Source organism: Bos taurus, chromosome 4, assembly GCF_002263795.3.
Source record: "Bos taurus isolate L1 Dominette 01449 registration number 42190680 breed Hereford chromosome 4, ARS-UCD2.0, whole genome shotgun sequence".
NCBI lineage: Eukaryota > Metazoa > Chordata > Mammalia > Artiodactyla > Bovidae > Bos > Bos taurus.
In genome coordinates, this window is record NC_037331.1 from 44,383,016 (window position 1) to 44,407,863 (window position 24,848).

General features: G+C 39.9%; 1 protein-coding gene across 5 annotated transcripts in view; it reads left to right on the forward strand.

The window, feature by feature from the left end:
- Positions 1-24,848, forward strand: part of ARMC10 (armadillo repeat containing 10) — a 123,694-nt gene that overhangs the window by 19,481 nt on the left and 79,365 nt on the right. For all 5 annotated transcript variants that reach the window (NM_001191332.3, XM_024990384.2, XM_015468863.3 and 2 more), the window contains exons 2-4: positions 11,252-11,400; positions 13,928-14,062; positions 17,037-17,213. In NM_001191332.3, coding sequence (NP_001178261.1) covers positions 11,252-11,400; positions 13,928-14,062; positions 17,037-17,213 — 461 coding nt within the window. The remainder of the gene's footprint in view (positions 1-11,251; positions 11,401-13,927; positions 14,063-17,036; positions 17,214-24,848) is intronic.

Genomic DNA, 24,848 nt, shown 5'->3' on the forward strand with positions numbered 1-24,848 from the left:
ACTGTGTCCTTGGGGGTCAGCCATGATGATTCTGTGGAAACCCTTTAGGTTACTCTCTCTGAATTCACTACAGCCTTGTGAGTGCTGTGAATGCAGGCCCTGTTAACTTTCAAAACTAGATGTTTTGGGGGACCCATCTCTCAGGCGGAAGTCTTAAAAGTTGGAACACAAGATGGGGACCCTAAACCCCTTGCTCTTCAGGGGGAAGCTGGGAGTTGTCAGTTCCTTCCCAGTTGTGTGTCCCTGAACCAGGCGTGGGGTTGATGGTGGCCTTTCCTACCCATTTCCCAGTGTATGGGAATCGCTTAGTTTCAAGATTTTCACAGGCAGTTGTTTCGTATGTAGCTAAAGATTTGGTGTGTCCACATAGGAGGTGAGTTCAAGCTCTTCTATGTGACTATCTTGAACAAGAACCAAGTGGTCTTTTGTTTTGTCTTAAACTTTAAGAAAAATGTAATTCCTTTTCTGTTAACACTGAGAGCTTGAAAGAGATGGAAATAGTCCCAATTCATTCAACAACCTGATCCCCAACCTGACAAGAATAGCATGAAAAGACTGTAAATCTGTTTCGATTGTGAATAAAGATATACAGATACTAAATAAAATACTAACAAATTAAACCTATTACATGATTAAGGTAATAATATTCCTTCGGAGACCAAATTGACGTAAAGGGAGGATCCAAATTGGGAAATAGATTGATGTAATTTTTTGCATAAATAGATTAAAAGCAAGAGCACATAATGACCTCATAATTAGAAAGCCATTTGATACAACCTTGTAAATCAGCTATACTTCAATTTTTTTTTAAGTTGCGTTAGAAAGATATTTGAAAGGGAATTCCCTGGTGGTCCATTGGTTACAGCTCTGTACTCTCACTGCCTAGGGCCTGGATTCGATCCCTGGTCAGGGAACTAAGATCCTACAAGCTATGTGGCATAGCCAAGAAGAAATAAAAAGAGAGAGAGACATTTGAATATCATTATTTCTAATAAAAACAGCAAGTTAGGAATAAATAGAAGGAAATATTCTTAAGTTGTTGAGGAACATCCATCAAAAACCAAAAGCAAACATTCTATTTCATGGTGAAACACTGCTAGCATCCTTATTAAATTCAAGAACAAGAGAAGTATGGGACTTTACTGGTGGTCCAGTGGTTAAGGCTCCACACTTCCACTGTAGGGGGCACAGGTTTGATCCCTGGTCAGGGAGCTTTGAGATCCCACATGCTACATGGCATGGCCAAAAATAAACAAACAAACAGAACAGGAGAAGGATACCTGATATCACAGCTGTTATTCAGCATTGTCCTGGAGTCTTTGGCAGCTTGGTAAGAAAGGAAAAACTGAATGAATATTAGAAAGGAGGCAAAAGTATAATTAGTAAATGACATAATGATTTATTTGGAAAAACCTAAGAGAATAAGCTGAATAACTTTAGAAACAAGAAGAGTTGAATAAAGTAATGTGAATGCAAGATAAATATACCCTATAGCTTTTTGTATATAAGCAGTAACTAATTCAAAATATAATTGAAAAGATTTTATGATATATAAAATCTTTAAAAACTAGGAACACATCTAGCAAGAAGCCTATACGAAGATAATTTTTATGAAGGACATAGAGTCTATAAAGGGAAAAAACATATTATGTTCCTGATTGGAATGATTCTGTATGGTGACAATTATCTTGAAATTTGTCTTACTATAATGTTATTATTTGGTAGTCACTTTTCTTTGAGAATTGTAATGTCTCCTCAGTTTACTTGAAGAGATGGTGAACTACTGAACCTAAAATTCTTTCACTGTCTTATTAGTATAAAGCTAAGTGGAGAACTGGGACATACATACCTGACTGCCTCACCAATATAATAGCAATTCAAAAAATAATCAGTTGAAATGCTGGATATTTGATCATCACCATCCTATAAACTTTTTAGACTTTTAAGGCTTATATTTCTTTACTGAAAAAGTAAAATGTGATTTTTATTATAAATTCAAGCAGACACCCACCAGTGGGCTGACACCAACTTTGGGAACCCCAAGACCCTGCATCCACTCATAAGTGAGCCAGCGGTAGCTTGGGGCCTGAACTCCACCCACCAGCTGCCAGATACTTTGGACTTCTTAGGCAGCCGCTCCAGAAATAACTCCACCCACCAGAAGACCAGCATTAGATCTGGGAACCCCAGCCCTGTGGTCACTTATCCCAGAACCAAGCTCTTCCCACCAGTGAGCCAGCACTAGGCCTGGGACTCCCAGAGTTTTGCAGCCAGCTATCTTACGGCCCTGGCAACCAACTGGACGAAGGGTCCGCCGCACCTGCCAGACCACCAGAGTAGTCAGCCCTCCACAACGGAAGAACCCATGCCCCGCCATGGAGGGAGCACCCCTAGGGATTATAACTGGTGACCAGAAGGAGTATGCTGTTGGAACCCATAGGGTGTCTCCTACATAAGACGGTTTCTCCAAGGTCAAAAACGTAACCAGCATACCAGATAAATAGAAATAAAGACAATGAATCAGGCAAAAATGTGACAAAGGAACATATTCCAAAGAAGAAACAAGATAAAATCCCAGAAGGACTAAATGAAGTGGAAATAGGCAGTCTGCCCAATAAAGTGTCTGAAATAATGATAAAGATGATTAAAGAACTCGGGAGAAGAATGGATGAGTACAGTGAGAAGTTTAGCAAATTAGAAGATGTAAAGAAGACCCAAACAGAGCTGAAAAAGACAATAACTGATTTTAAAAATATACTACAAAAAAACAGTAGAATAGTGAGCTGGAAGACAATATAGTGGCAATTATTGAAGCTGAACAGGGGAAAAAAAAAGTAGTTTGAGAGACCTCTGGGACAACATTAAGCATACTAATATTCACATTATGGCAGCAGTCCCCAAACTTTTTGGCACCAGGGACCAGTTTCATAGAAGACAGTTTTTCATGAATATGGGCAGTTGGTGGTTTTGGGATAATCCAGGCACATTACACTTATTGTGCACTTTATATCTGTTATTGCATCAGCTTCACCTGAGATCATCAGGCATTAGATCCCCAAGGTTGGGCACCCCTCAATCATGGTGTCCTGGAAGGAGAAAAAGAGAAAGGGGCAAAGAACATATTTGAAGACATAATAGTTGAAATCCCTCCTAACCTGGGAAAGGAAACAGACGTCCAAGTCCGGGAAGCAGAGAGACTTCTTAACAGGATCACCCAAAGGAGATCAGTCCTGGGTGTCCATTGGAAGGACTGATGTTGAAGCTGAAACTCCAGTACTTTAGCCACCTGATGCGAAGAACTGACTTATTTGTAAAGACCCTGATGCTGGAAAAGATTGGGGGGCAGGAGGAGAAGGGGACAACAGAGGATGAGATGCTTGGATGGCATCACTGACTCAATGGACATGAGTTTGGGTAAACTCTGGGAGTTGGTGATGGACAGGGAGGCCTGGTGTGCTGCAGTCCATGGGGCTGCAGAGTTGGACACAACTGAGTGATGAACTGAACTGAAAGAGGATCACACCAAGACACATTGTAATTAAAATAGCAAAAAGTAAGATAAAGAGAGAATATTAAAAGCCCCAAGGGAAAAGCATCAAGTTCCATGCAAGCAAATTCGAGTATGTTTATCAGCTAACTTTTCAGCACAAACTCTGCATACCAGAGGGAAGTGGGACAATATATATAAAGTCATGAAAAGGAAAAACCTACTTGGCAAGGCTGTTGCTCACATTTGATGGAAAGAATGAAAATTTTAGAAACAAGCAAAAGCTGAGTTCAGCACCACCAAATCAGCTTTATAAGATGTTTTTTAATTTATTTTTTTTATGTTGGAGTATAGTTGATTCACAGTATGTGTTAGTTTCAGGTGTACAGCAAAGTGATGCCGTTATACATATATCCCTTCTTTTTCAGATTCTTTTCCTATCTAGGTTATTACAAAATATTGAGTTCCCTATGCTACACAGTAGATCGTTGTTGAGCACCTATTTTATATATAGTAGTGTGTTAATTCCAGTCTCCTAGTTTATCCCTTCTCCCTGCCTTTCCCCTTTGGTAACCATAAGTTTGATTTTTTTTTTTTTTTTTAAATTTTCCTGGCTCTGCCAAGAACACAGTCTAGGGTGTGTGTTCTTGTGGTCAGCAGTCTCCATCTGCTTTCTGTAAAAACAGTGGGAATGTGTGTCAGGCCTTTATCTGTATCTTTCAAGGAACTGGGAGTTTGGTGATTCTGTTATGTGGCAGGATTATAGTCTTAATTGTTAGCAGTTCCTTAGCCCAACAGCTGTTCTTTGTTTCTTCTTCCCATTTCCCAATCATTAACTGTTGAGTAAGCATTTTACTTCAAAAGACGAGGACACGGGCTTGTACACGGTTTCAGAATGATCATCTCTAGGTCATCCAAAGAAATGTTAGTGCAAATGGCATTATTTCATTCTCTTTGATAGCTAAGTAATATTCCATTGTATGTATGTACCACATCTTTTTCTATTCCTTTGTGGATGGGCATTTTGGTTACTTCCATGTCTTGGCTATTGTAAATAGTGCTGCAGTGAACAGTGGGGTACACATACCTTTTTGAATTACTTTCTGCAGATATATACCCAGGAGTGGGCATGCTAGATCATATGGTAGCAGTATTTTTAGTCTTTTAAGGAGCCTCCATTCTGTTCTCCACAGTGGTTGTACCGATTTGCATTCCCACCAACAGTGTATAGGACGAGGCCCTTTTCTCCAAACCCTCTGCAGCATTTTTGTTTGTAGATTTTTTGATGATGGCCATTCTGACAAGAGTGAGGTGACACTTCCACGTAGTTTTGATTTGTATTTCTCTAATAATTAGTGATGTTGAGTATCTTTTTATGTGCTTTTCGGCCATCTGTATATCTTTGGAGAAATGTCTATTTAGATCCTCCACCCATTTTTTTGGTTAGGTTTTTTCTTTTTTTAAATACTGAGCTGCATGAGCTGTTTGTATATTTTGGAGACTAACCCCTTGTCAGTTGCTTAGTTTTCAAGTATTTTCTCCTATTCTGTGGGTTGTCTTTTTGTTTTCTTGATGGTTTTATTTTTGTTTTTACTTTCATTACTCTAGGAGGTGATTCAAAAATAATATTGCTGCAATAGGTATCAGAGAGAATTCTACCTAGATTTTCCTCTTAGGTTTTATAGTATCTGGACTTACATTTAGATTTTGAGTTTATTTTTGTGCATGGTGTTAGGGAGTGTTCTGATTTCATCCTTTAACATGTTGCTGTCCAGTGTGCCCAGCACCCCATGTCAAAGAGACACTGTTTTCTCTCTATTGTACATTGTTGCCCCCCTTTTGTAGTTGACCATTGGTGCATGGGGCTTCCCTGGTGGCTCAGACGGTAAAGAATCTGCCGGCAATGTGGGAGACCTGGGTTCGATCCCTGGGTTGGAACGATCCCCTGGAGGAGGGCATGGCATCCCACTCCAGTATTCTTGCCTGGAGAATCCCCATGGACTGAGGAGTCTGCTGGGCTACAGTCCATGGAGTTGCAAAGAGTCAGACATGACTGAGCAACTAAGCAAAACACAGCACATCAGTGCATGGGTTTATCACTGGAGTTTTATCCTGTTCCATTGATCTGTATTTCTGCTTTTGTGCCAATAACATTGTTTTGATGACTCTAGCATTGTAGTATAGTCTGAAGTCAAGAAACTTGATGCTTCCAGCTCCATTTTTTTCTTTCTCAAGATTAGTTTGACTATTTAGGGTCTTCTGTGTTTCCATACAAATTGTAAAAAAAATTTTGTTCTAATTCTGTGAAAAATGCCATTGGTAGTTTGATAGGTGTTGGATTTAATTGGTAGATTGCTTGGCTTAGTATAGTCATTTTAATGATACTGATTCGTCCAACCCAGGAACCTGGTTTATCTTTCCATCTGTTTGTGTTATCTTCAGTATCTTTTATCAGTCTTATACTTTTCAAAGTACAGGTCTTTTATCTCCTCAGGTAGGTTTGTTTCTTGGTATTTTATTCTTTGTGATATGAAGGCAAATGGCATTTTTTCCTTAATTTGTTGTTCTGATCTTTCTTTGCTAGTGTATAGAAGTGTGACACATTTCCGTTTTTTAATTTTGTATCCTGAAACTTAACCAAATTCATTGATGAGCTTTAGTAGTTTTCTGGTAACGTCTTTAGGAATTCCAAAGTATAGTATCATGTCATCGGCAAACAGTGAATTTTACTTCTTCTCTTCCTCTTTGGATTCCTTTTCTTTCTTTTTCTTCTCTGATTGCCCATGGATATGCCTTTATAAGTCATTTGAATAATAGTGATGAGAGTGGATATCTTTGTGTGGTTCCTGACCTTAAAGGAAGTGCCTTTGCTTTTCACCATTGAGAATGATGTTTACTGTGAATTTGTCACATGTGGCCTTTATTATGCTGGGCTTCCCAGGTGGTACAGTGGTAAGGAACCCACCTGCCAATGCCAGAGACAGAAGAGACTCAGGTTCGATCCCTAGGTCGGGAAGATCCCCTGGAGTAGGAAATGGCAACCCACTCCAGTATTCTTGCCTGGAAAATTCCATGGACAGAGGAGCTGGGTGGGCTGTAGTCCATGGGGTTGCAGAGTCAGATATAAGTGAGCCCATCCTAAATATATATGTGTGGGGGAGTTTCTCTCTCTGCCCCCTTTCTAGAGAGTTTTTTTTTTTTTTTTAATCACAAACAGGTATTGAATTTTGTCAAAAGCTTCTTCTGCATCTATTGAGATGGTCATAATGTTCTTTATTAGTTTGTTGAAGTGGTGTATCACATTGATTGATTTGTGTATGTTGGGAATGTTGCATCCCTAGGATAAATCCCACTTGGTAGAATTTGCTTATGAAGCCATTTGGTCCTGGACTTTTGTTTCTTGGGAGCTTTTTAATCACAGTTGCAATTTCAGTACTTGTGATTGGTCTGTTCATATTTTCTGAGTCTCGGGACAGGGTACCTTTCCAAGAGGTTGTCCGTTTTATTGGCATGTAGTAACTTGTAGTAGTTTCTTATGATCCTTTGTATTTCTGTGATATCAGTTTTAACTTCTTTTTCATTTATAATTTTCTTGATTTGAGCCCATCTCCCACTTAATTGAGCAGCAGGCATATGAAAAGATACTCTACATTGCTAATTATTAGATGCCAATTAAAACCACAATGATATATCATCTCACACCTGTCAGAATGGCTGTCATCAAAAAGGCCATAAATAACATACTGGTGAAGATGTGAGAAAAGGGAATCATCATACGCCGTTAGTGAGAGTGTAGATTGGTGCAGCCACTGTCAAAAACAGCATGGAACTTCCTCATAAAACTAAAAATGAGACTACCGTATGATCCAGCAGTTCCACTCTTGGATATGTATCAAGAGACATAAAAATGCTCTGAATAACTGTTGTTATTCAGTCACTAAGTCACGTCTGACTCTTTGCAACTGCATGGCCTGCAGGACTCTGTGGTTCACCATCTCACAGAGTTTGCTCAGATTCATGTCCATTTTGTCGGTGTTGCTGTTTAACCATCTCATCCTCTGCCACCCTCTTCTTTTGCTTTCAATCTTTCCCAGCATCAGGGTCTTTTCTAATGAGTCGACTCTCTGCATCAGATGGCCTAAGTACTGGAGCTTCAGCATCAATCCTTCCAATGAATATTCAGGGTTGATTTCCTTTAGGATTAACTGGTTTGATCTTCTTGCAGTCCAAGAGACTCTCAGGAGTCTCCTGCAGCACCACAATTTAAAAGCACCATTTCTTTGGCACTCAGCCTTCTTTATGGTCCAACACTCATATCTGTACATGACTACTGGAAAAACCATAGCTTTGACTAGACAGACCTTTGTAGACAAAGTGATTTCTTTGTTTTTTAATATGCTATCTAAGTTTATTATAGCTTTCCTTCCAAGAAGCAAGCATCTTTTTAATTTCATGGCTGCAGTCACCATCTGCAGTGATTTTGGAGCCCCAAAAATAAAATCTGTCACTGCTTCTACTTTTTCTTTTCTATTTGCCATGAAGTGATGGGACTGGATGCCATGATCTTAGTTTTTTGAATGTTGAGTTTTAAGCCAGCTTTTTCACTCTCCTCTTTCACCCTCATCAAGAGACTCTCTAGTTCCTCGTTGCTTTCTGCTGTTAGTGTGGTATCATCTGTGTATTTGAGGTTGTTGATATTTCTCCAGACAATTATAATTCCAGTTTGTGATTCATCCAGCCTGGCATTTCACATGATGTACTCTGCATAGAAGTTAAATAAACAGGGTGACAGTATACAGCCTTTTTGTACTCCTTTCTCAATTTGGAACCAGCCCATTGTTCCATATAAGGTTCTAACTGTTGCTTCTTGACCTGAATACAGGTTTCTCAGGAGACAGTTAGGTGGTCTGGTATTCCCATCTCTTTAAGAATTTTTCACAGTTGTGATCCTACACAGCCAAAGGCTTTATCGTAGTCAATGAAGCAAAAGTTAGATTTTTTTTTTTTTGAATTCTCATGTTTTCTTTATGATCCAGTGAATGTTTGCAATTTGATCTCTTGTTCTTCTGCCTTTTCTAAACCCAGCTTTAGAAATGAGTACATCTGGAAGTTCTCGGTTCATGTACTGCTGAAGCCTGGCTTGAAGGATTTTGAGCATAAGCTTACTAGCATGCAAAATAAGTATAGTTGTCTGGTAGTCTGAACATTCTTTGCTACTGCCCTTCTTTGGAATTGGAATGAAAACTAACCTTTTCCAGTCCTGTGGCCACTGCTGAGTTTTCCAAATTTGCTGGCATATTGAGTGCAGCATTTTAACAGCATCATCTTATAGGATTTGAAATAGCTCAGCTGGAATTTCATCACCTCCACTAGCTTGATTTGTAATAATGCTTCCTAAGTTCCACTTCCCTTCACACTCCAGGATGTCTGGCTCTAGGTGAGTGACCACACCATCGTGGTTATCCAGGTCATTAAGAGCTTTTTTGTACAGTTCTTCTGTGTATTCTTGCCACCTCTTCTTAATCTCTTCTGCTTCTGTTAGGTCCTTACTGTTTCCCTTCTTTATCGTACCCATCCTTCTATGAAATGTTCCCTTGATAACTCCAATTTTTTTGGAAGAGATCTCCAGTCTTTCCCATTCTGTTGTCTTCCTCTTCTTTGCACTCTTAACTCCCTTGGAATAGATGAAGAAACTGAGGCTTGGAGAGGTTATGTCTCTCGGCTGGTAAATAGCTTAGCTGGAATTTGAACTAGACTTAACCTTGGCTTACTTTTAACTACCACATTACACCTCCTTCTTTCAAGAGAAAATTACCCTTTTCTCTATAAAATTTTATTTGGCTATTCATTAATAATTTATATACCTATAAAACTTTTTAATGGTTTGTGGGAAAATGTATGAGGAAGTTGTAGACTTTGAAATAGTTTGGAGGTATGAATGAGTTAAATGTATCCTTTCTATGCCTTGTGTATATGTATAAAATCACACAACTTCAGGGCTGCATGGGGACTTTTGGAATCATTGTAGTGTTTGACCAGCCTTATTTTACATATGAGGAAACTGAGACCCAAAAGAGGTTAGGGTTGCCTGCAGCTTTGTGTTTTCGTCTCTCTGGTCTCTGCTACTAACTCCTGTGTGATGTTAGGCAAATCCTTAAATGATCCTGATCTCAGTTTTCTTGTGTGTAAAAACACTTTTGGATGAACCCCCAAAAGTCTTTCCATATGACAGTCTTTGTTTTTATCATTCTTTCACTTACATTTTCAAATCTTGTTTGGGTGAAATAATTGTATAAGGTGTAGATGAGGTGGGTAGTGGGTTCAGGAGTAAAAGCATGGTCCAGAGGTTCTGATTATAAGACATGGGAGTGAGAATCTGCTCCCTCTTTGGCTTTTAGATTTTCCTAATAGTTGATTTCTTATTTGGCTTCTTCAGGACATCAGATCACCTTTTGGTTCTCATAATCTAAGCTTGTACATTTACTTCATATTTGTCTGTGATTCCTCTTTAAGCAATATATTCTATTTTAATATAATAATATGTGTTTATTGTAAAAAAAAAAATTAAAAAGAAAAAACAAGAAAGAATTCATGAGCACGGGGTAGAAAATAAGTCATTTGTAATCCCAGTATCCAAAGATGATAAATTTAATAATTTGAGACACATTTTATTTTTTAGGATTTGATGAATTATCATGGGTGGTGAGAGAGAAGTATAAAGCGAAGATGCCCTTGGTTTGGGAAACCGGGTAGATAGTGGTCTCATTCAGTGAGGTAGAGATTTTGAAGCCTAGTAGATTTGTGTGGGAGGGCAATGTATTCAGGATAGAGTACAGTTAGTTTGAGGTGTCTTTAAGGTACCTAAATTGAAGTGCCAGTTAGTAAGTTGATTTATATAATTTAAGCTCTGGAAATAGAGTTCTAACTTGGGGGTTAGGATTGAGGAGTCATCAGCATATAGATGAGCACAGCTATGGTATCATACAGCAGCACCTATTGTAAATTGCTACACCCCGCCCCAACTCCACGGAGGGCAGTATATTGTGGACACTTGTGCTGTCTGGCCTGTATTCGTAGCTTGATTTGGAAAGAATCATGTTCTATGTTTATAACACAGTGACTGCATTATACAAATGGTTTCTGTTTTCCTGTGGAGATTTCTGTAAAGAGAATTTTTTAAAAGGTCCAAGCTTTAAACTTCAAAACTTCCTGAGCAGATCCAGCATTTAACTGCCCGCCCTTTTCCTTAGAACAACAGCTTCTGTCATCACCCCCAGTTGGACTGTTCTTCTAGCATCACAGTCGTCACCCTTGCTCACAGAAACTGAACAAAATCACCTCACGGGCAGCATGATCGGGTCCCTCGCATAGCTTTTCCTCTGGCCTCTGATCGGAGCAGGTCTCCCAAATGCAAATTCTGTTTCTTAATGAAGCTATGCCTGTGGAAAGTGCTCCACTGGATGGGTGTACCTGATTTTTAGAAAGAAGAAACAGAAAATGCTATTGGCATGCAGTGCCTTACTAAAAGAAAAGAGAAGTACCAAGACCATGGGCTAATTTCTTAATACCTATAAGGCTTAGTATTCCATCTGTAAATTGAGAATCATAATAGTATCTTCTTCTGAGAGATCACTTGACGATTAAATGAGTTAAGGTATATAAAGTGCTCAAAACGGTGCTTGGCATCAGAATATGATTCAGGATTTGTCTTTTAAGTCTTATATTGATTTTAAATGAACTTTAAATAACTTTATTCTTATGTAGAAGACTTAACCAGTGGATCATATGATGACACCCTAAATGCTGAACAAGTTCAGAAACTCCTTTACCTGCTTGAATCGACTGAGGATCCTGTCATTATCGAACGAGCTTTGGTCACTCTGGGTAACAATGCAGCCTTTTCGGCCAACCAAGTGAGTACCCTAGTCTCTAAACACGCTCCTCCCATTCTCACACACCGGCAGTAATTGTGACTCTCATAAGTTATGTAACCTCCCAGAGCCTCAAGTTTTTCATCTATAAATAGTGTGGTTATGGATATCTACAGAATAGTGTTTGTTTACTTCTGAAAAGCATAGCCTAGTATATCTGTGAGGTTGGTCACCAGCATCATGTTTGTAATAAGTGTATCTAATCAGCACTTAGTAGTATTGCATGGCCTTTTTAATTATTCACAACTCAGCAGGGTTGCAGTAGAGCAACAGAAGCATCTGGCATTTAAGTACGTGCTTTACATTGTACAAGGGCTGACAAGGATGGTTCTGAAGCAGGTGCTCCCTGGACCACACTCTGACAGCCACGGACCAATGTAAATGTAAATGGCTTCTACTTCCCCCCAACCTCCCGTGGAGAAAGAGTAAAACAGTTTTTGTCATTATTTTCAGCTAATGCCCTGTGTTAACCTTGGCATGAATGCAAAATTTTGAATTTATACTTCATTTCAGTCCATCTTTATCCATCATGTCAAGGTTAGCTCTAGAGATTTATAGGGAGATATAAGGAATATGTGTGTATTATGTACATCTCTGTTATAAGTGACAGACCTCAACTTAGGTTATTTTAAAATGAAAAGGGAAAATACTGAGCTCGGTTAACTTGGATGTCCAAGGATAGCTTTGGTTTGAGATACAAGTGTGACTAGAGATCAAGGTTACAGAAAGCATTATCAGACCTCTCTCTCTCTCTCACTGTCTTTTGACTGCTTGCCCCGACTTCTTTTTGTGTAATGATTTTTGTCTCTCTGGCCACAAAGAGGTTTTCTTCACAGGGATGGAATGAAAGCCACTGGCCTCTCAAGCTTTCTTGTTTGAGCCTCATGATCTAAAAGGTGGAGTTACTCTGCCAGTATCAAGTGCCAACCCTTTGGCTCGATTGTTGGGCTGGCCTGGGCCATGATTAGCGGGTCCTGGCTCACATGCAGGCAGAAACAGCAGGGAGGGTGTGAACACAGGTGACCAGCAGTCCCGCAGGAACTGTATGGGACAGAGGAGGTGCTGTGTCTCTCCCTGTAGAAAGAGGGCTGCCAGGCAGACAAAAATAACAGACGGTGACTAGCTTATTAGCATGCCTATATCGAGGGTATTTCTGATGCCATAGTTTTATATTCCTTTGAAACAAACTGTAGTCAGAGTGGGTGAGAAGCCACTGGTGAACACGTACTTTGTTGGGTAATAGGAGTTGCTGTCCCTTGTCATCAGATACGGTGCTTTCATCTGCTTTTATGGTACAGTTTTGTGTTTTTTTTTAAGACTGTCTCCTAGTAACCACAGGTCCTTAGGAAGAACCTGAAATTGCAGAGGGAAAGCTTCTTTATCTCTTTTCTTGATAGAACAGCATGTTTTGACCTGACAGGAGTCATTTTCAGCTTATTTTTCTTGTAGGAAATGAAGCATTATGCCTCTTTCAATGTTGAGATGAAGGCACATAATATTTAGTGTTGCAGTTGGCTGTGAGAAATCCCCAGCTTATTTTTCCTTTGAAAATTTGGGCATCGTTTCCAAACTTTGTGGAACTTCAGTTCTTCAGGATGTTAATAAGTTCCTCAACTCCCACAATTGAAAAACGATCTTCTTTTTGGATAAACTTTATAGAAGTACAACATACAATACTCCGCTCTTGGAGATTCCAGTCACATGACCATAGGATTGCATCACAGTGAAGAGACATGTTTACTCTTGTTATAACCAGAGTTTCTCAAACTTACTTATCTATGAAACCTACTTTTTTAAATGAGACTTTTGGTTGCACTTGGTCTTCGTTGCTGCACGCGGGTTTTCTCTATTTGCTGTGAACACGGGCTTTTCATTGCAGTGGCTCCTCTTGTTGAGGAGCACAGGCTCTAGGCGCGCGGACGTCAGGAGTTGCAGCATGTGGGCCCAGGAGTTGTGGCATGCGGCTGTAGTTGCTCCATGGCATGTGAATCTTCCCGACCAGGGACTGAGCCTGTGTCCCCCGCATTGGCAGGTGGTCTCTTAACCACTGTACCACCAGCGAAGTCCCAAATCTCCTTTGTAAAAACGGAACATCTGTTTACATCTTGAGGGATTAGTATTCCAAAGTATTCATTTCAGCAAAACACTGGTTTTGTTCTAAATCTTAATGCATTTCCAAACTGCTCTGTAAGAGAGAGATAACTTATTTCAAAGTAAAATTATTTTGTTTGTAAATTACTTTGAGATCACTGTAGTAGCTCTACAAATCTTCATTGTATATCTCCATGCTATAGTTTAAATATTACATATATTAATAATTTATTTTCAGTTACTTTCTTAAGCTGTAGAGTTATGGGTAGTAAACTTTTTAAAAAAATAGGAATTAGAGGTTGTATATGGGAACATTATTTCTAAAGAGTCATTAATTTTTATTTGTATTTGTAGATGCAAAGAATGTAATAAAGGGGAGGTTGCATATTGAAGTCATGGTTCTGTTTTTTCCTCCTAGATCGTTATTCGTGAATTGGGTGGTATTCCAATCGTTGGAAGCAAAATTAACAATCCCAATCAGAGTATTAAAGAAAAAGCTTTAAATGCACTGAATAACCTGAGTGTGAATGTTGAAAATCAAATCAAGATAAAGGTAAGTTACCTTAAACTACAAAAGGTAAGATTTTCTAATAAATGAGAGAGGACAAAAAGGTAAGTAATGAAATTTTAGTAGACCATACTTTATAGCTTTTAGCCAAGAATTTATTATTGTATTTATTATTATAAAGCCAGATTTATTATTTCTGGCTTTATTGAGATATAATCAACATAAATACTGTATAAGTTTAAGGTATAAAACATGATTTGATACATGTATATATTGCAAAATGATTACCACTACTGCATAGCGTTGGGCTTGCAGGTGGTGCTGGCGGTGAACAGCCTGCCTGCCAGTGCAGCTAGACATAACAAATGCGGGTTCAGTCCCTAGGTTGGAAAGATTCCCTGGAGGATGGCACGGCAACCCGCTTTAGTATTCTTTCCTGGAGAAGCCCATTGACAGAGGAACCTGGTGGTCTGTGGTCCATAGAGTCACAAGAGCTGGACATGACCGAAGCAACTTAGCATGCATGCACTATAGCAGTAGCTCATAATTACCTGTGTGTGCGCGTGTGGTGAGAACATTGGAGATCTACTCTTAGCATGCAAGTATCCAATATAGTATTGTGAAGTATAGTTATCTTGCTATACGTTGGACCCCAGAACGTATTCATTTTATAACTTTTAAGTTTATATACTTAGATCAGAATCTCCCCATTTCCTTCACCTGAAGCATGCTACTCTCTGTTTCTAGGAGTTTGACTTTTTCATATTCCACATATAAGATTTTTGTCTTTTCTGACTTATTTCACTTAGCATAATGCCCTCAGTCCATCCGTTTTTCACAAATAGCAGAATTTCCTTCTTTTTTTATAGTGAACAGTATTCCATTGTATATATAGATTACATTTCCTTATCCATTTGTCCGTAAGTTGACATTTAGGTTATTTCTGTGTCTTGGCTATTGTGACTCGTGCTGCAGTGAACATGGTGGCACAGATACTGCTTTGAGAGAGTGATTTTGTTTCCTCTGGATCCATGCCCAAAAGTGGGATGCTGGACCATATGACAGTTCTATTCTTAATTTTTTGAAGATTATCCATACTGGTTTCCATAGTGGCCGCACTAACCACCAGCAGTACGCAAGGATTCCTTTTTCTCTTCTTGCCAATACTTGTTACTTCTTGACTTTTTGATAATAACCATTCTAATAAGTGTGAGGTGGTATTTCACTGTGGTTTTGATTTGCATTTCCCTAATGATTAATGATGTTGACCATCTTTTCGTAAACCTATGACCATTTGTATGTCTTTGGGAAAATGTCTCTTCAGGTCTTCTGCTCATTTTTTATGCAGAATAAGAGGAGGAAGGCACCGGAACCAGCCAGTAAGAAGTGCAGTGGACTTTTGAATTTGACGTTCAGTTTAATCCAAGTGTGAAAAAGGAACCGGGCCAAAGTCAGATAATATCAGCAGAAAGACACAATAAGTTAGGAAATAACGTTAATTCAACTTTTATTGAGCTCGTGCTCTGTGTTGCAGAGTTTAGAAATGAACATGATTAACTCTTGTAAGAAAGCTAGAAAGAGAGATAGAGCATGTCCAAAAAGATTTGTAATTCAAGGCAGAACATGATGAAATACTTTAAGGAAAAATACAAGTAAAATATTGTTGAATACACAGAAAGGAGAGTTTTCATTCAGAAGTTTCTGTAAAAGGTAGGGCCCGAGCTGGCTCATAAAACCGTCCAAGATTTCTACAGCCAGAGTTGAGGAAGAGAAAGGAGCAAGGTGAGGTAAGCAAACTCCAGGAATAACTGAGGTGGCCTGTTTGGTAATCTTGTTGCCAGAACTGAAGTGAAGAAAAGATTCAGAGCCAATAAGGATGTAAACCCTCAGCACATTTTAGGAATTGCTTGGAAAGACAGGAGCATCCTATGAAAATATATGATTTATAATAAGCTAAGGAAGTGCCATATTTTTAAAAGGATGGATGCATAATGAAATTGTAACCCAGGACAGATTGATTTGTAAATATCATTTGGATTTTGAAACCAGATTAAAAATCTAATCTGTTTTACTTACGCAATTTGCTTCACTGCCATCATTTTCGTTTCTGTGGTAACATGAATACATTTGGAAATTTTTAAAGTTAGTACTGGACAGTTGGTAATTCCTTACCATTTTATATTAGGGAATTTTTCTTACCAATTAGAACTTTGATGAAGTTCAGACTTAGGTGTTTACCTATTACTTGTGAGACATAATTTTTTCAAGCTGGAAGGCTCATGGCCAGACATAGAAAATAGAGTTTCAGGAAATTCTCTGTCCCCCTAGGTTTAGCCTAGATCTATCATGTGTGACATGGGCATACGACCGGCATTGCATTACTTTCAGCCAGTGGTGGTTTACAATATTATAAAGGAGTAATTCATCTACATATACATCATAAACAACAACCTTGGACCAAATAGAGTTTGCCTCTGCTTACTCATAAAAGAAAGAGCTCTGAAGGAAAGCTCTATTTAGTGTCCCTCTCTAGTTCTTTACTTCTAACATGATGTGCCCCTAGATCCTACAGTTCAGATACGGACTGTGGTACAAAATGTCCCCACAGATCTTCCCCCTTATCCTGCCATGCCCAGACACAGAAAGGTAGACAGAATTGGGAGGCCCCCCACTGGTGTTGAGAGCGTGGTCTCTGCATCTGGACATTGCTCCACCATCTGGGCAGAGAATCCAAGCTACTTCAAGGGTTTACAGTCCCCATCTATAAAATGACCATAATACCACTGTCTCATTAGTTGTCTTAGGGCTGAAGTGAGTATATCTGTAAAATGCTCAGTGCCTGCTATTAATTAAGGAACTTAAAAAAAAGTTACCCAAGTTTGAGATCTTGATAGAAATGCCATCTTTCTTAAAGAGTCATTCTCATCCTAAACAATCACCTGATTCCACTGTGCAAGAGTTACGGTTTAATAGGAAAGTTTTGGAGATTCTAAGAAGACCCCCTTTTTCCCACCGCCAGGTATACGTCAGTCAAGTCTGTGAGGATGTCATCGCTGGCCCCCTGAACTCCGCTGTGCAACTGGCTGGACTGAGGTTGTTAACAAACATGACAGTGACCAATGACCACCAGGACATGCTTAGCAGTTATATTACAGACCTGTTCCATGTGTTGGTCACAGGAAACGGAAGCACCAAGGTATGAAGGAAATGGTGATTGTTTGCAGTTCAAACAGCTATTGCATCCATGTTATTAAGATCAAAATTCATTTTACAAGTCACATTTTTGATGTTCCTTAAAAAAAGAGAAAATTTAAAATTTATTATTCAAAACCTTTCATGGGCCCAAGAAAGTATATTATTTTTATATCCTAACACTGAATTTCAAAATTAACTTATGAAAATGGTCTATTTTTTCTCTTATCAAAAGAATGATATTCATTTGGTTTTATGAAAATCAGTTTCCTCTTTACAGAAGGAGCTAGTGTTGACTGCACCAGATTCAAGACTGTTGTGATCAAAGGAGACTTTGAGCGACAGTGCTGGCAATCCCAACCTCCTGATTATCCCTCCCACTTACCATTCCCCTTTGGGCACCAGAAGTTTGTTTTCTAAGTCTGTGGGTCTGTTTCTATTTGGAACATGTAGTGTATTTGTATAAATGCTAGTTGCCATCTCTCAGTGATGGACACTGTGTTTCTCTATCTGATGTACTTCTCTTAGTATGATCATCTCCAGGTCCGTCCCTGTTGCTGCAATTGACATTCATTCTTTTTTTATGGCTGAGTAATAGTTCGTTGTATATATTTACCACATCTTTTTTATCCACCTGTCAGTGGACATTTTGGTTGCTTGCACATCCTGACTATTGTAAATACAGCTGCAGCGAAGGTTAGGGTACATGTCTGTCTTCAAGTTATGGTTTTCTCTGGATATATGCCCATGAGTGGGGTTGTGTGATCATTTGGTAGCTTTTTTTTTAGTTACTTAAGGAACCTGCATACTGTTCTCCATAATGGCTGTTACCAATTTAAATTCCAGTAACAGCCTGAGAGGGTTCCCTTTGCTTAATGTGCTACCCAGCATGTATTCACTGTAGACTTGTTGATAATGGTCATTCTGGCTGGTGCAAGGTAATACCTAGTAGTTTAGATTTGCATTTCAATACTAATAAGTGATGTTGAGCATCTTTTCATGTGCTTTTCTCTTTAAAACAGTGTGTAAAATTTACCTCTTTGCATTGGCTTCTTGAAAGTCTGCCCTTTTATGATTTCTCCTTCAATTACCACACCAACATTTGTTCAGGGCATATATCATTTATAGCCCTAAAGGCCTTGGGAATATAATGTGCCTGTAAGCATCAGTTTTCAAGCTATAGGTATGGGAAATGACCACAACATGTCAGAAATTCTTCATGCTCAACTCCATATACTGGGGCAGCAAAGCTTTCCTGAAAAACATCTTCCACAGTTATAAACAAGAGAGGCATGTGCCAGGAAAACGACCAAGCCCTTGTGTCTCTTTAATTTTCTCTGTTACCCTTCATCACCCAGATAAAGCCCAGCCTCCACAAGAGCTCTGTGGAGGGCACTGTCTTCCGCTAAATGGGCGGATCCTAAGGAGGAATGCTGGAGGTGGAAACCCGACCACCAGGAGTCTCAGAGAACAGATCATCAAAAGCCCTACCAGCCCAGAGGGTTCACCGTGCTTTGGGTGCAGTATGTTTGGTTTAGCTGTGGGAGGTCTGACCCAGCTCTGGACACTGTGGTTCCACCCAGAGGGGACCAGGCACTACAGGTCCAAGGGGAGCTCATTTGCTGGCACCTCGTTTCCAGCTCCATCAGTCCCTTAACAGTCCACATTTGGGGACCAAGGCTGCTGAGGCTTCAGGAATGTCAGCCAGCCTAGGAACCTGAAGCCAGAGAGGAATGTAGTAGGCATTCTTTTTTTTTCCTTTAATTTTTAGATTCTGTTGGATTGTCGTTGATCGGCACTGCTGTGTCTAAGTGTTCAGTAGCTTGACCCAGTTATGTGTAGACATACCTGTGCGTTTTGGGGTTACTTTCCCACGTAGGCTATTAGTGTGTCAAGTCGAAGTGCCTGTGCTATCGGGTAGGTCCTTGTTGATTGCCTGTTTCACTTCTGCTAGTGGGTATGTGTTAATTCTAGCGTCATAATGGATCCCTGCCTTCTGCCTTTCTCCTTTGGTTAGAATAAGTTTGTTTTCTAAATCTGTAATTGTGTTTCTGTTTGGAAAATGTACTTCATTGCTTTCAGTTTTTAGATTCCACCAATTAGTCACATCATAGTCTATTTGTCTTTCTGTCTATGACTTACTTCATATGATCATTTCCAAGTCCATTTACGTTCCTCCAGATGCCGTTTCTTCCTTCTGTTTTCTGGCTGAGTAATATTCCCTTCCATAAAATATACCACATCTTCTTGATCCATCTGTCTATGGATATTTTAATTACTTACATATCCAAGCTACTGGTCAGAGTGTGTGTTTCTATTCCAAGTATGGATTTCTCTGGATGTAGGGGAAGGAGTGGGATTTCTAGTTGATATAATAGCTTTATTTGACTTTCTGAAGGAACCGCCATCATCTCCATAGTGGCGGTTACCACTTTAAAGTCCAGGCAACAGCTTAGCAGGATTCCATTTTCTCTAATTTTTTTCCACTAGTTTATGTTTTTAGATTTTTAATGATGGCCATTCTTTGTGCAGCCAAGTGAAACCTCATTGTGCTGTGATAAATTTCACTACTTTAACCAACATTTAGCATCTTTCCTTGTGCTGCTTTTCTTAAATCACTGTGAATGAAGTTTACTTCTACAAGGTGGCTTTCTGAAATGCTGACTTTTAGTGAATTCTCTTTCAGTTACATACCCTAGGACGTTTGTCCAGGGCAAGTGTCTTTCAAAATGTGAGAGGCATTTTGAAAGTGAAGTGCCCTTAGGCAGTGGTTTTCCCATTGTAGTTTCAATAAGCAACCACAAGGAGGCAGGATTTCCTGAGGCTCCACAGGGCTTGCTAGGATAAACAGAGCCTTGGTGAAAGTGCTGCTTCTGACTTATAAATGAGAGCCCCATGTGCCAGAACAGCCAAGGCCTGGTGCCCCATTACATCCTCCACCTCCATCCTCACCCCATTGGAGACATCCCAAGCATGCAAAAGCTTGCTGGTATGCTGTGGTCCAAAGTTGGGGTAACCCTAAGGAAGGAGGGTGGAGGTGGGAACCCCAGCAGCAGGAGACCTGCAGAGCAGGTGCCTCCTTCACAGGTTTGGGTCTCGAGGGTCCACCATCCCACCATCCTTGAGTGCACTTGCCTAGGTTTAGCTGTGAGTGGTCCTGCCTTGCTCCTGACCTTGTCATCCTGTTCACCGGGGACCGGGCACTACAAGCCTAAGGGTCCTGTAAATGTCATTTGCTGGCACATGCTTCAGCAGCTCCCTCAGCCCTGTGATAGTCCAAACTTGGGAACCAAGGCAGCTCAGGCTCCAGAAATGTGAAACAGCCTGGGCTCTTGAAGCTTGAGGGGAATGGAGTAGGCATTTCATTTTCTTTTTAAATTACTTTTTAGGTCATATTGGAGTATAGTTGATATACATGTGGTGTTTGTGCGAAGTGTAGAACTGGATGATTGAGTTTAATGTAGATAGGCATGTACTCATTTTCAGATACTTTTTTCATGTAAGTTATTACTGTGTTGACTCTAGCTCCCTGTGCTTTACAGTAGGTCCTTGTTGATTATCTGTTTTATTTGTATGAGTGGGTATGTGTTTATTTGAGACTCCAATACATCCTTGCTTCAGTCTGTCTTTTTCATTTAGGATTAGTTTGTTTTCTAAATCTGTGTGTTTCTGTTTATACTGGAATGTAGTTGATTTCGGAGAAGGCAATGGCACCCCACTCCAGTACTTTTGCCTGGAGAATCCCATGGATAGAGGAACCTGGTAGGCTGCAGTCCATGGGGTCGCTAAGAGTCAGACACGACTGAGCGACTTCACTCTCACTTTTCACTTTCATGCATTGGAGAAGGAAATGGCACCCCACTCCAGTGTAGTTGATTTACGTTGTGATGTTTGTTTGAAGTGTACAGCTGGATGGTTGAAGTTATTCTTTTAACATATATATTTTATTGAAGTGTAGTTGACTTACAGCTATATAGTTTCAGGGGTACCACAAGGTGATTCAGTTATACATGTGCATATATTATTTTTCAGATTATTTTCCAATCTAGTTTATTATAAGATACTGACTATAGTTCTAAGTGTTATATCTTTGTAAACCTTTGTTGCGTATCTTTTTAACTAGAAATCTAGCATTTTATTCTTCCTAAATGAAATAAATGGAATCAAAATGTCATACATTTTTTAGTTTGGCAAAATTCCACAAGTTTTCTAAAATATATATGTTATACATACTACTTATATATATATAAAATACAAAAGCTTTTCTGCCACACTTGATAAAGGCTTGAGAAAGAACATCCCAAAAAAAGGGATGGAAAAATTGGAAAATATAGACTAAATGAAATAGCACTGAATATGAAATAGTAAAAGTAAGATAAACTAGATAAAAGTAAAAGATCATCATATAGTCGAGTTGATTTTAGGCGTGGCTGCTCATTAGAAACATATTTGGAGCTTTGGAGGAAAAAAACAATACCTGGACGTTTATATTTTTCAAAAAATTTCAAGGTAATTCTGATACACATCTCGATTTAAAAAGTGATGAGAGGTTTTTCATTAATTGGCAATTTTGATGATACAGGGATGGGGGCACTGGCAGCAGCAGTCCTGCAAGGTCTCCCTTGGTGTAAGCCTTCTCGGATGTCATCATTAACCCTACCATAGACCTGTAGACCCAGGGCTGGGTCATTTCAGGCTAAACAACCCCACCTATCATCAGATAACTGGATTAAAGCTTTAATGAGCAAGGCCCTGCCCACCAGACCAAGACCTATTTTTTTCCAACCATCGGTGCCTCCCCATTTGATGCAAGGAGATCAAACCAGTCAATCCTAAAGGGAATCAGTCCTGAATATTCAGTGGAGGGACTGACGCTGAAGCGCCAATCCTGTGGCCACCTAATGCGAAGAACTGACTCATTAGAAAAGACCCTGTTGCTGGGGAAGAGTGAAGGCAGGAGGACAAGGGAATGACAGAGGATGAGATGGTTGGATGGCAGCACTGACTCAATGAACATGAGTTTGAGCAAATTCCAGGAGTTGGTGATGGGCAGGGAAGCCTGGCGTGCTGCAGTCCATGAGGTCACAAAGAGTTAGACATGACTGAGTGACTTAACTGAACTGTCCCTCCCATCGAGAAGCTTACATAAACCTCTTAGCCTCCTCCTTAGAGGGCAGAAGAAAGAAGAACCATAATCCCATAGCTAGAACTAAAGCCACATTATAGAAAGCTAATCAGGATGAAAAACCAGAGTTATGTCCCAGATGAAGGGACAAGGTAAAACCCCAGAAAAACAAGTAAATTAAGTGGAGATAGGCAACCTTCCAGCAAAATAATTCAGAATAATGATACTGATGGTGATCCAGGATCTCAGGAAAACTGGAGAATTTACAAGAAATATTTATCAACGACCCAGAAGAACTAAAGTACAAGCAAAAAGAGATGGATATAAACTAGAAGGCATCAACAGCAGAATAACTAAGGTAGACGAACAGATCAATGACCTGAAGTACAGAATGGTGGAAATCACTGCCACAGAACAGAATATAGAAAATAGAATAAAAAAAGAAATGAAGACAGCCTAAGGGAACTATGGGACAACATTCACATTATACAGGTCCCAGAAGGAGAAGAGAGAGAGAAAGGACCTGAAAAAATATTTGAAGAGATGATAGTTGAACAGAGATCATTCTGTCATTTTTGAGATTGCATCCAAGTACTGCATTTCCGACTCTTTTGTTGACTATAATGGCTACTCCATTTCTTCTAAGGGATCCTTGCCCACAGTAGTAGATATAATGGTCATCTAAGTTAAATTCACCCATTCCCACAAAATTTGGAAAACTCAGCAGTGGCCACAGGACTGGAAAAGGTCAGTTTTCATTCCAATCCCAAAGAAAGGCAATGCCAAAGAATGCTCAAACTACTGCACAATTGCACTCATCTCACACTCTAGCAAAGTAATGCTTAAAATTCTCCAAGCCAGGCTTCAGCAATACGTGAACTGTGAACTTCCAGATGTTCAAGCTGGATTTAGAAAAGGCAGAGGAACCAGAGATCAAATTGCCAACATCTGTCGGATCATCAAAAAAGTGAGAGAGTTCCAAAAAAAATCTGCTTCTTCTTTATTCACTATGCCAAAGCCTTTGACTGTGTGGATCACGATAAACTGTGGAAAATTCTTCAAGAGATGGGAATACCAGACCACCTGACCTGCCTCCTGAGAAATCTGTATGCAGGTCAAGAAGCAACAGTTAGAACTGGACATAGAAAAACAGACTGGTTCCAAATTGGGAAAGGAGTACGTCAAGGCTGTATATTGTAACCCTGTTATTTAACTTATATGCAGAGTACATCATGAGAAATGCTGGGCTGGATGAAACACAAACTGAGTCAAGATTGCCAGGAGAAATCAATAACCTCAGATATGCAGATAACACCATACTTATGGCAGAAAGCAAAGAAGAACTAAAGAGCCTCTTGATGAAAGTGAAAGAGGAGAGTGAAAAAGTTGGCTTGAAACTCAGCATCCAGAAAACTAAGATCGTGGCACTGGTCCCATCACTTCATGGCAAATAGATGGGGAAACAATGGAAACAGTGACTGACTTTATTTTTTTGAGCTCCAAAATCAATGCAGATGGTTACTGCAGCCATGAAATTAAGACACTTGCTCCTTGGCAGAAAAGTTATGACCAACCTAGTTCGGTTCATTTCAGTCACTCAGTCATGTCTAACTCTTTGCAACCCCATGAACCGCAGCACTGCAGGCCTCCCTATCCATCACCAACTGCTGGAGTTTACCCAAACTCATGTCCATTGAGCGGGTGATGCCATCCAACCATCTCATCCTTTGTTGTCCCCTTCTCCTCCCGCCGTCAATCTTTCCCAGCATCAGGGTCTTTTCAAAAGACCAACCTAGACAGCATATTAGAAAGCAGAGACATTACTTTGCCGACTAAGGTCCATGTAGTCAAAGCTATGGTTTTTCCAGTAGTCATGTATGGATGTGAGAGTTGGAGTATAAGGAAAGCTGAGCGCTGAATAATTGATGCTTTTGAACTGTGGTACTGGAGAAGGATATCAGCCCTGGGATTTCTTTGGAAGGAATGATGCTAAAGCTGAAACTCCAGTACTTTGGCCACCTCATTCGAAGAGTTGACTCATTGGAAAAGACTGATGCTGGGAGGGATTGGGGGCAGGAGGAGAAGGGGACGGACGACAGAGGGTGAGATGGCTGGATGGCATCACTGACTCGATGGACGTGAGTCTGGGTGAACTCCGGGAGTTGGTGATGGACAGGGAGGCCTGGCGTGCTGCGATTCATGGGGTTGCAAAGAGTTGGACACAACTGAGCGACTGAACTGAACTGAACTGAACTGGAGAAGACTCTTGAGAGTCCCTTGGACTGCAAGGGGATCCAACCAGTCAATCCTAAAAGAAACCAGTCCTGAATATTCATTGGAAGAACTGATGCTGAAGCTGAAACTCTAATACTTTGGCCACCTGATGCGAAGAACTGACTCATTGGAAAAGACCCTGATGCTGGGAAAGATTGAAGGCAGGAGGAAAAGGGGATGACAGAGGATGAGATAGTTGGATGGCATCACCAAGTCAATGGGAATGAGTTTGAGTAAACT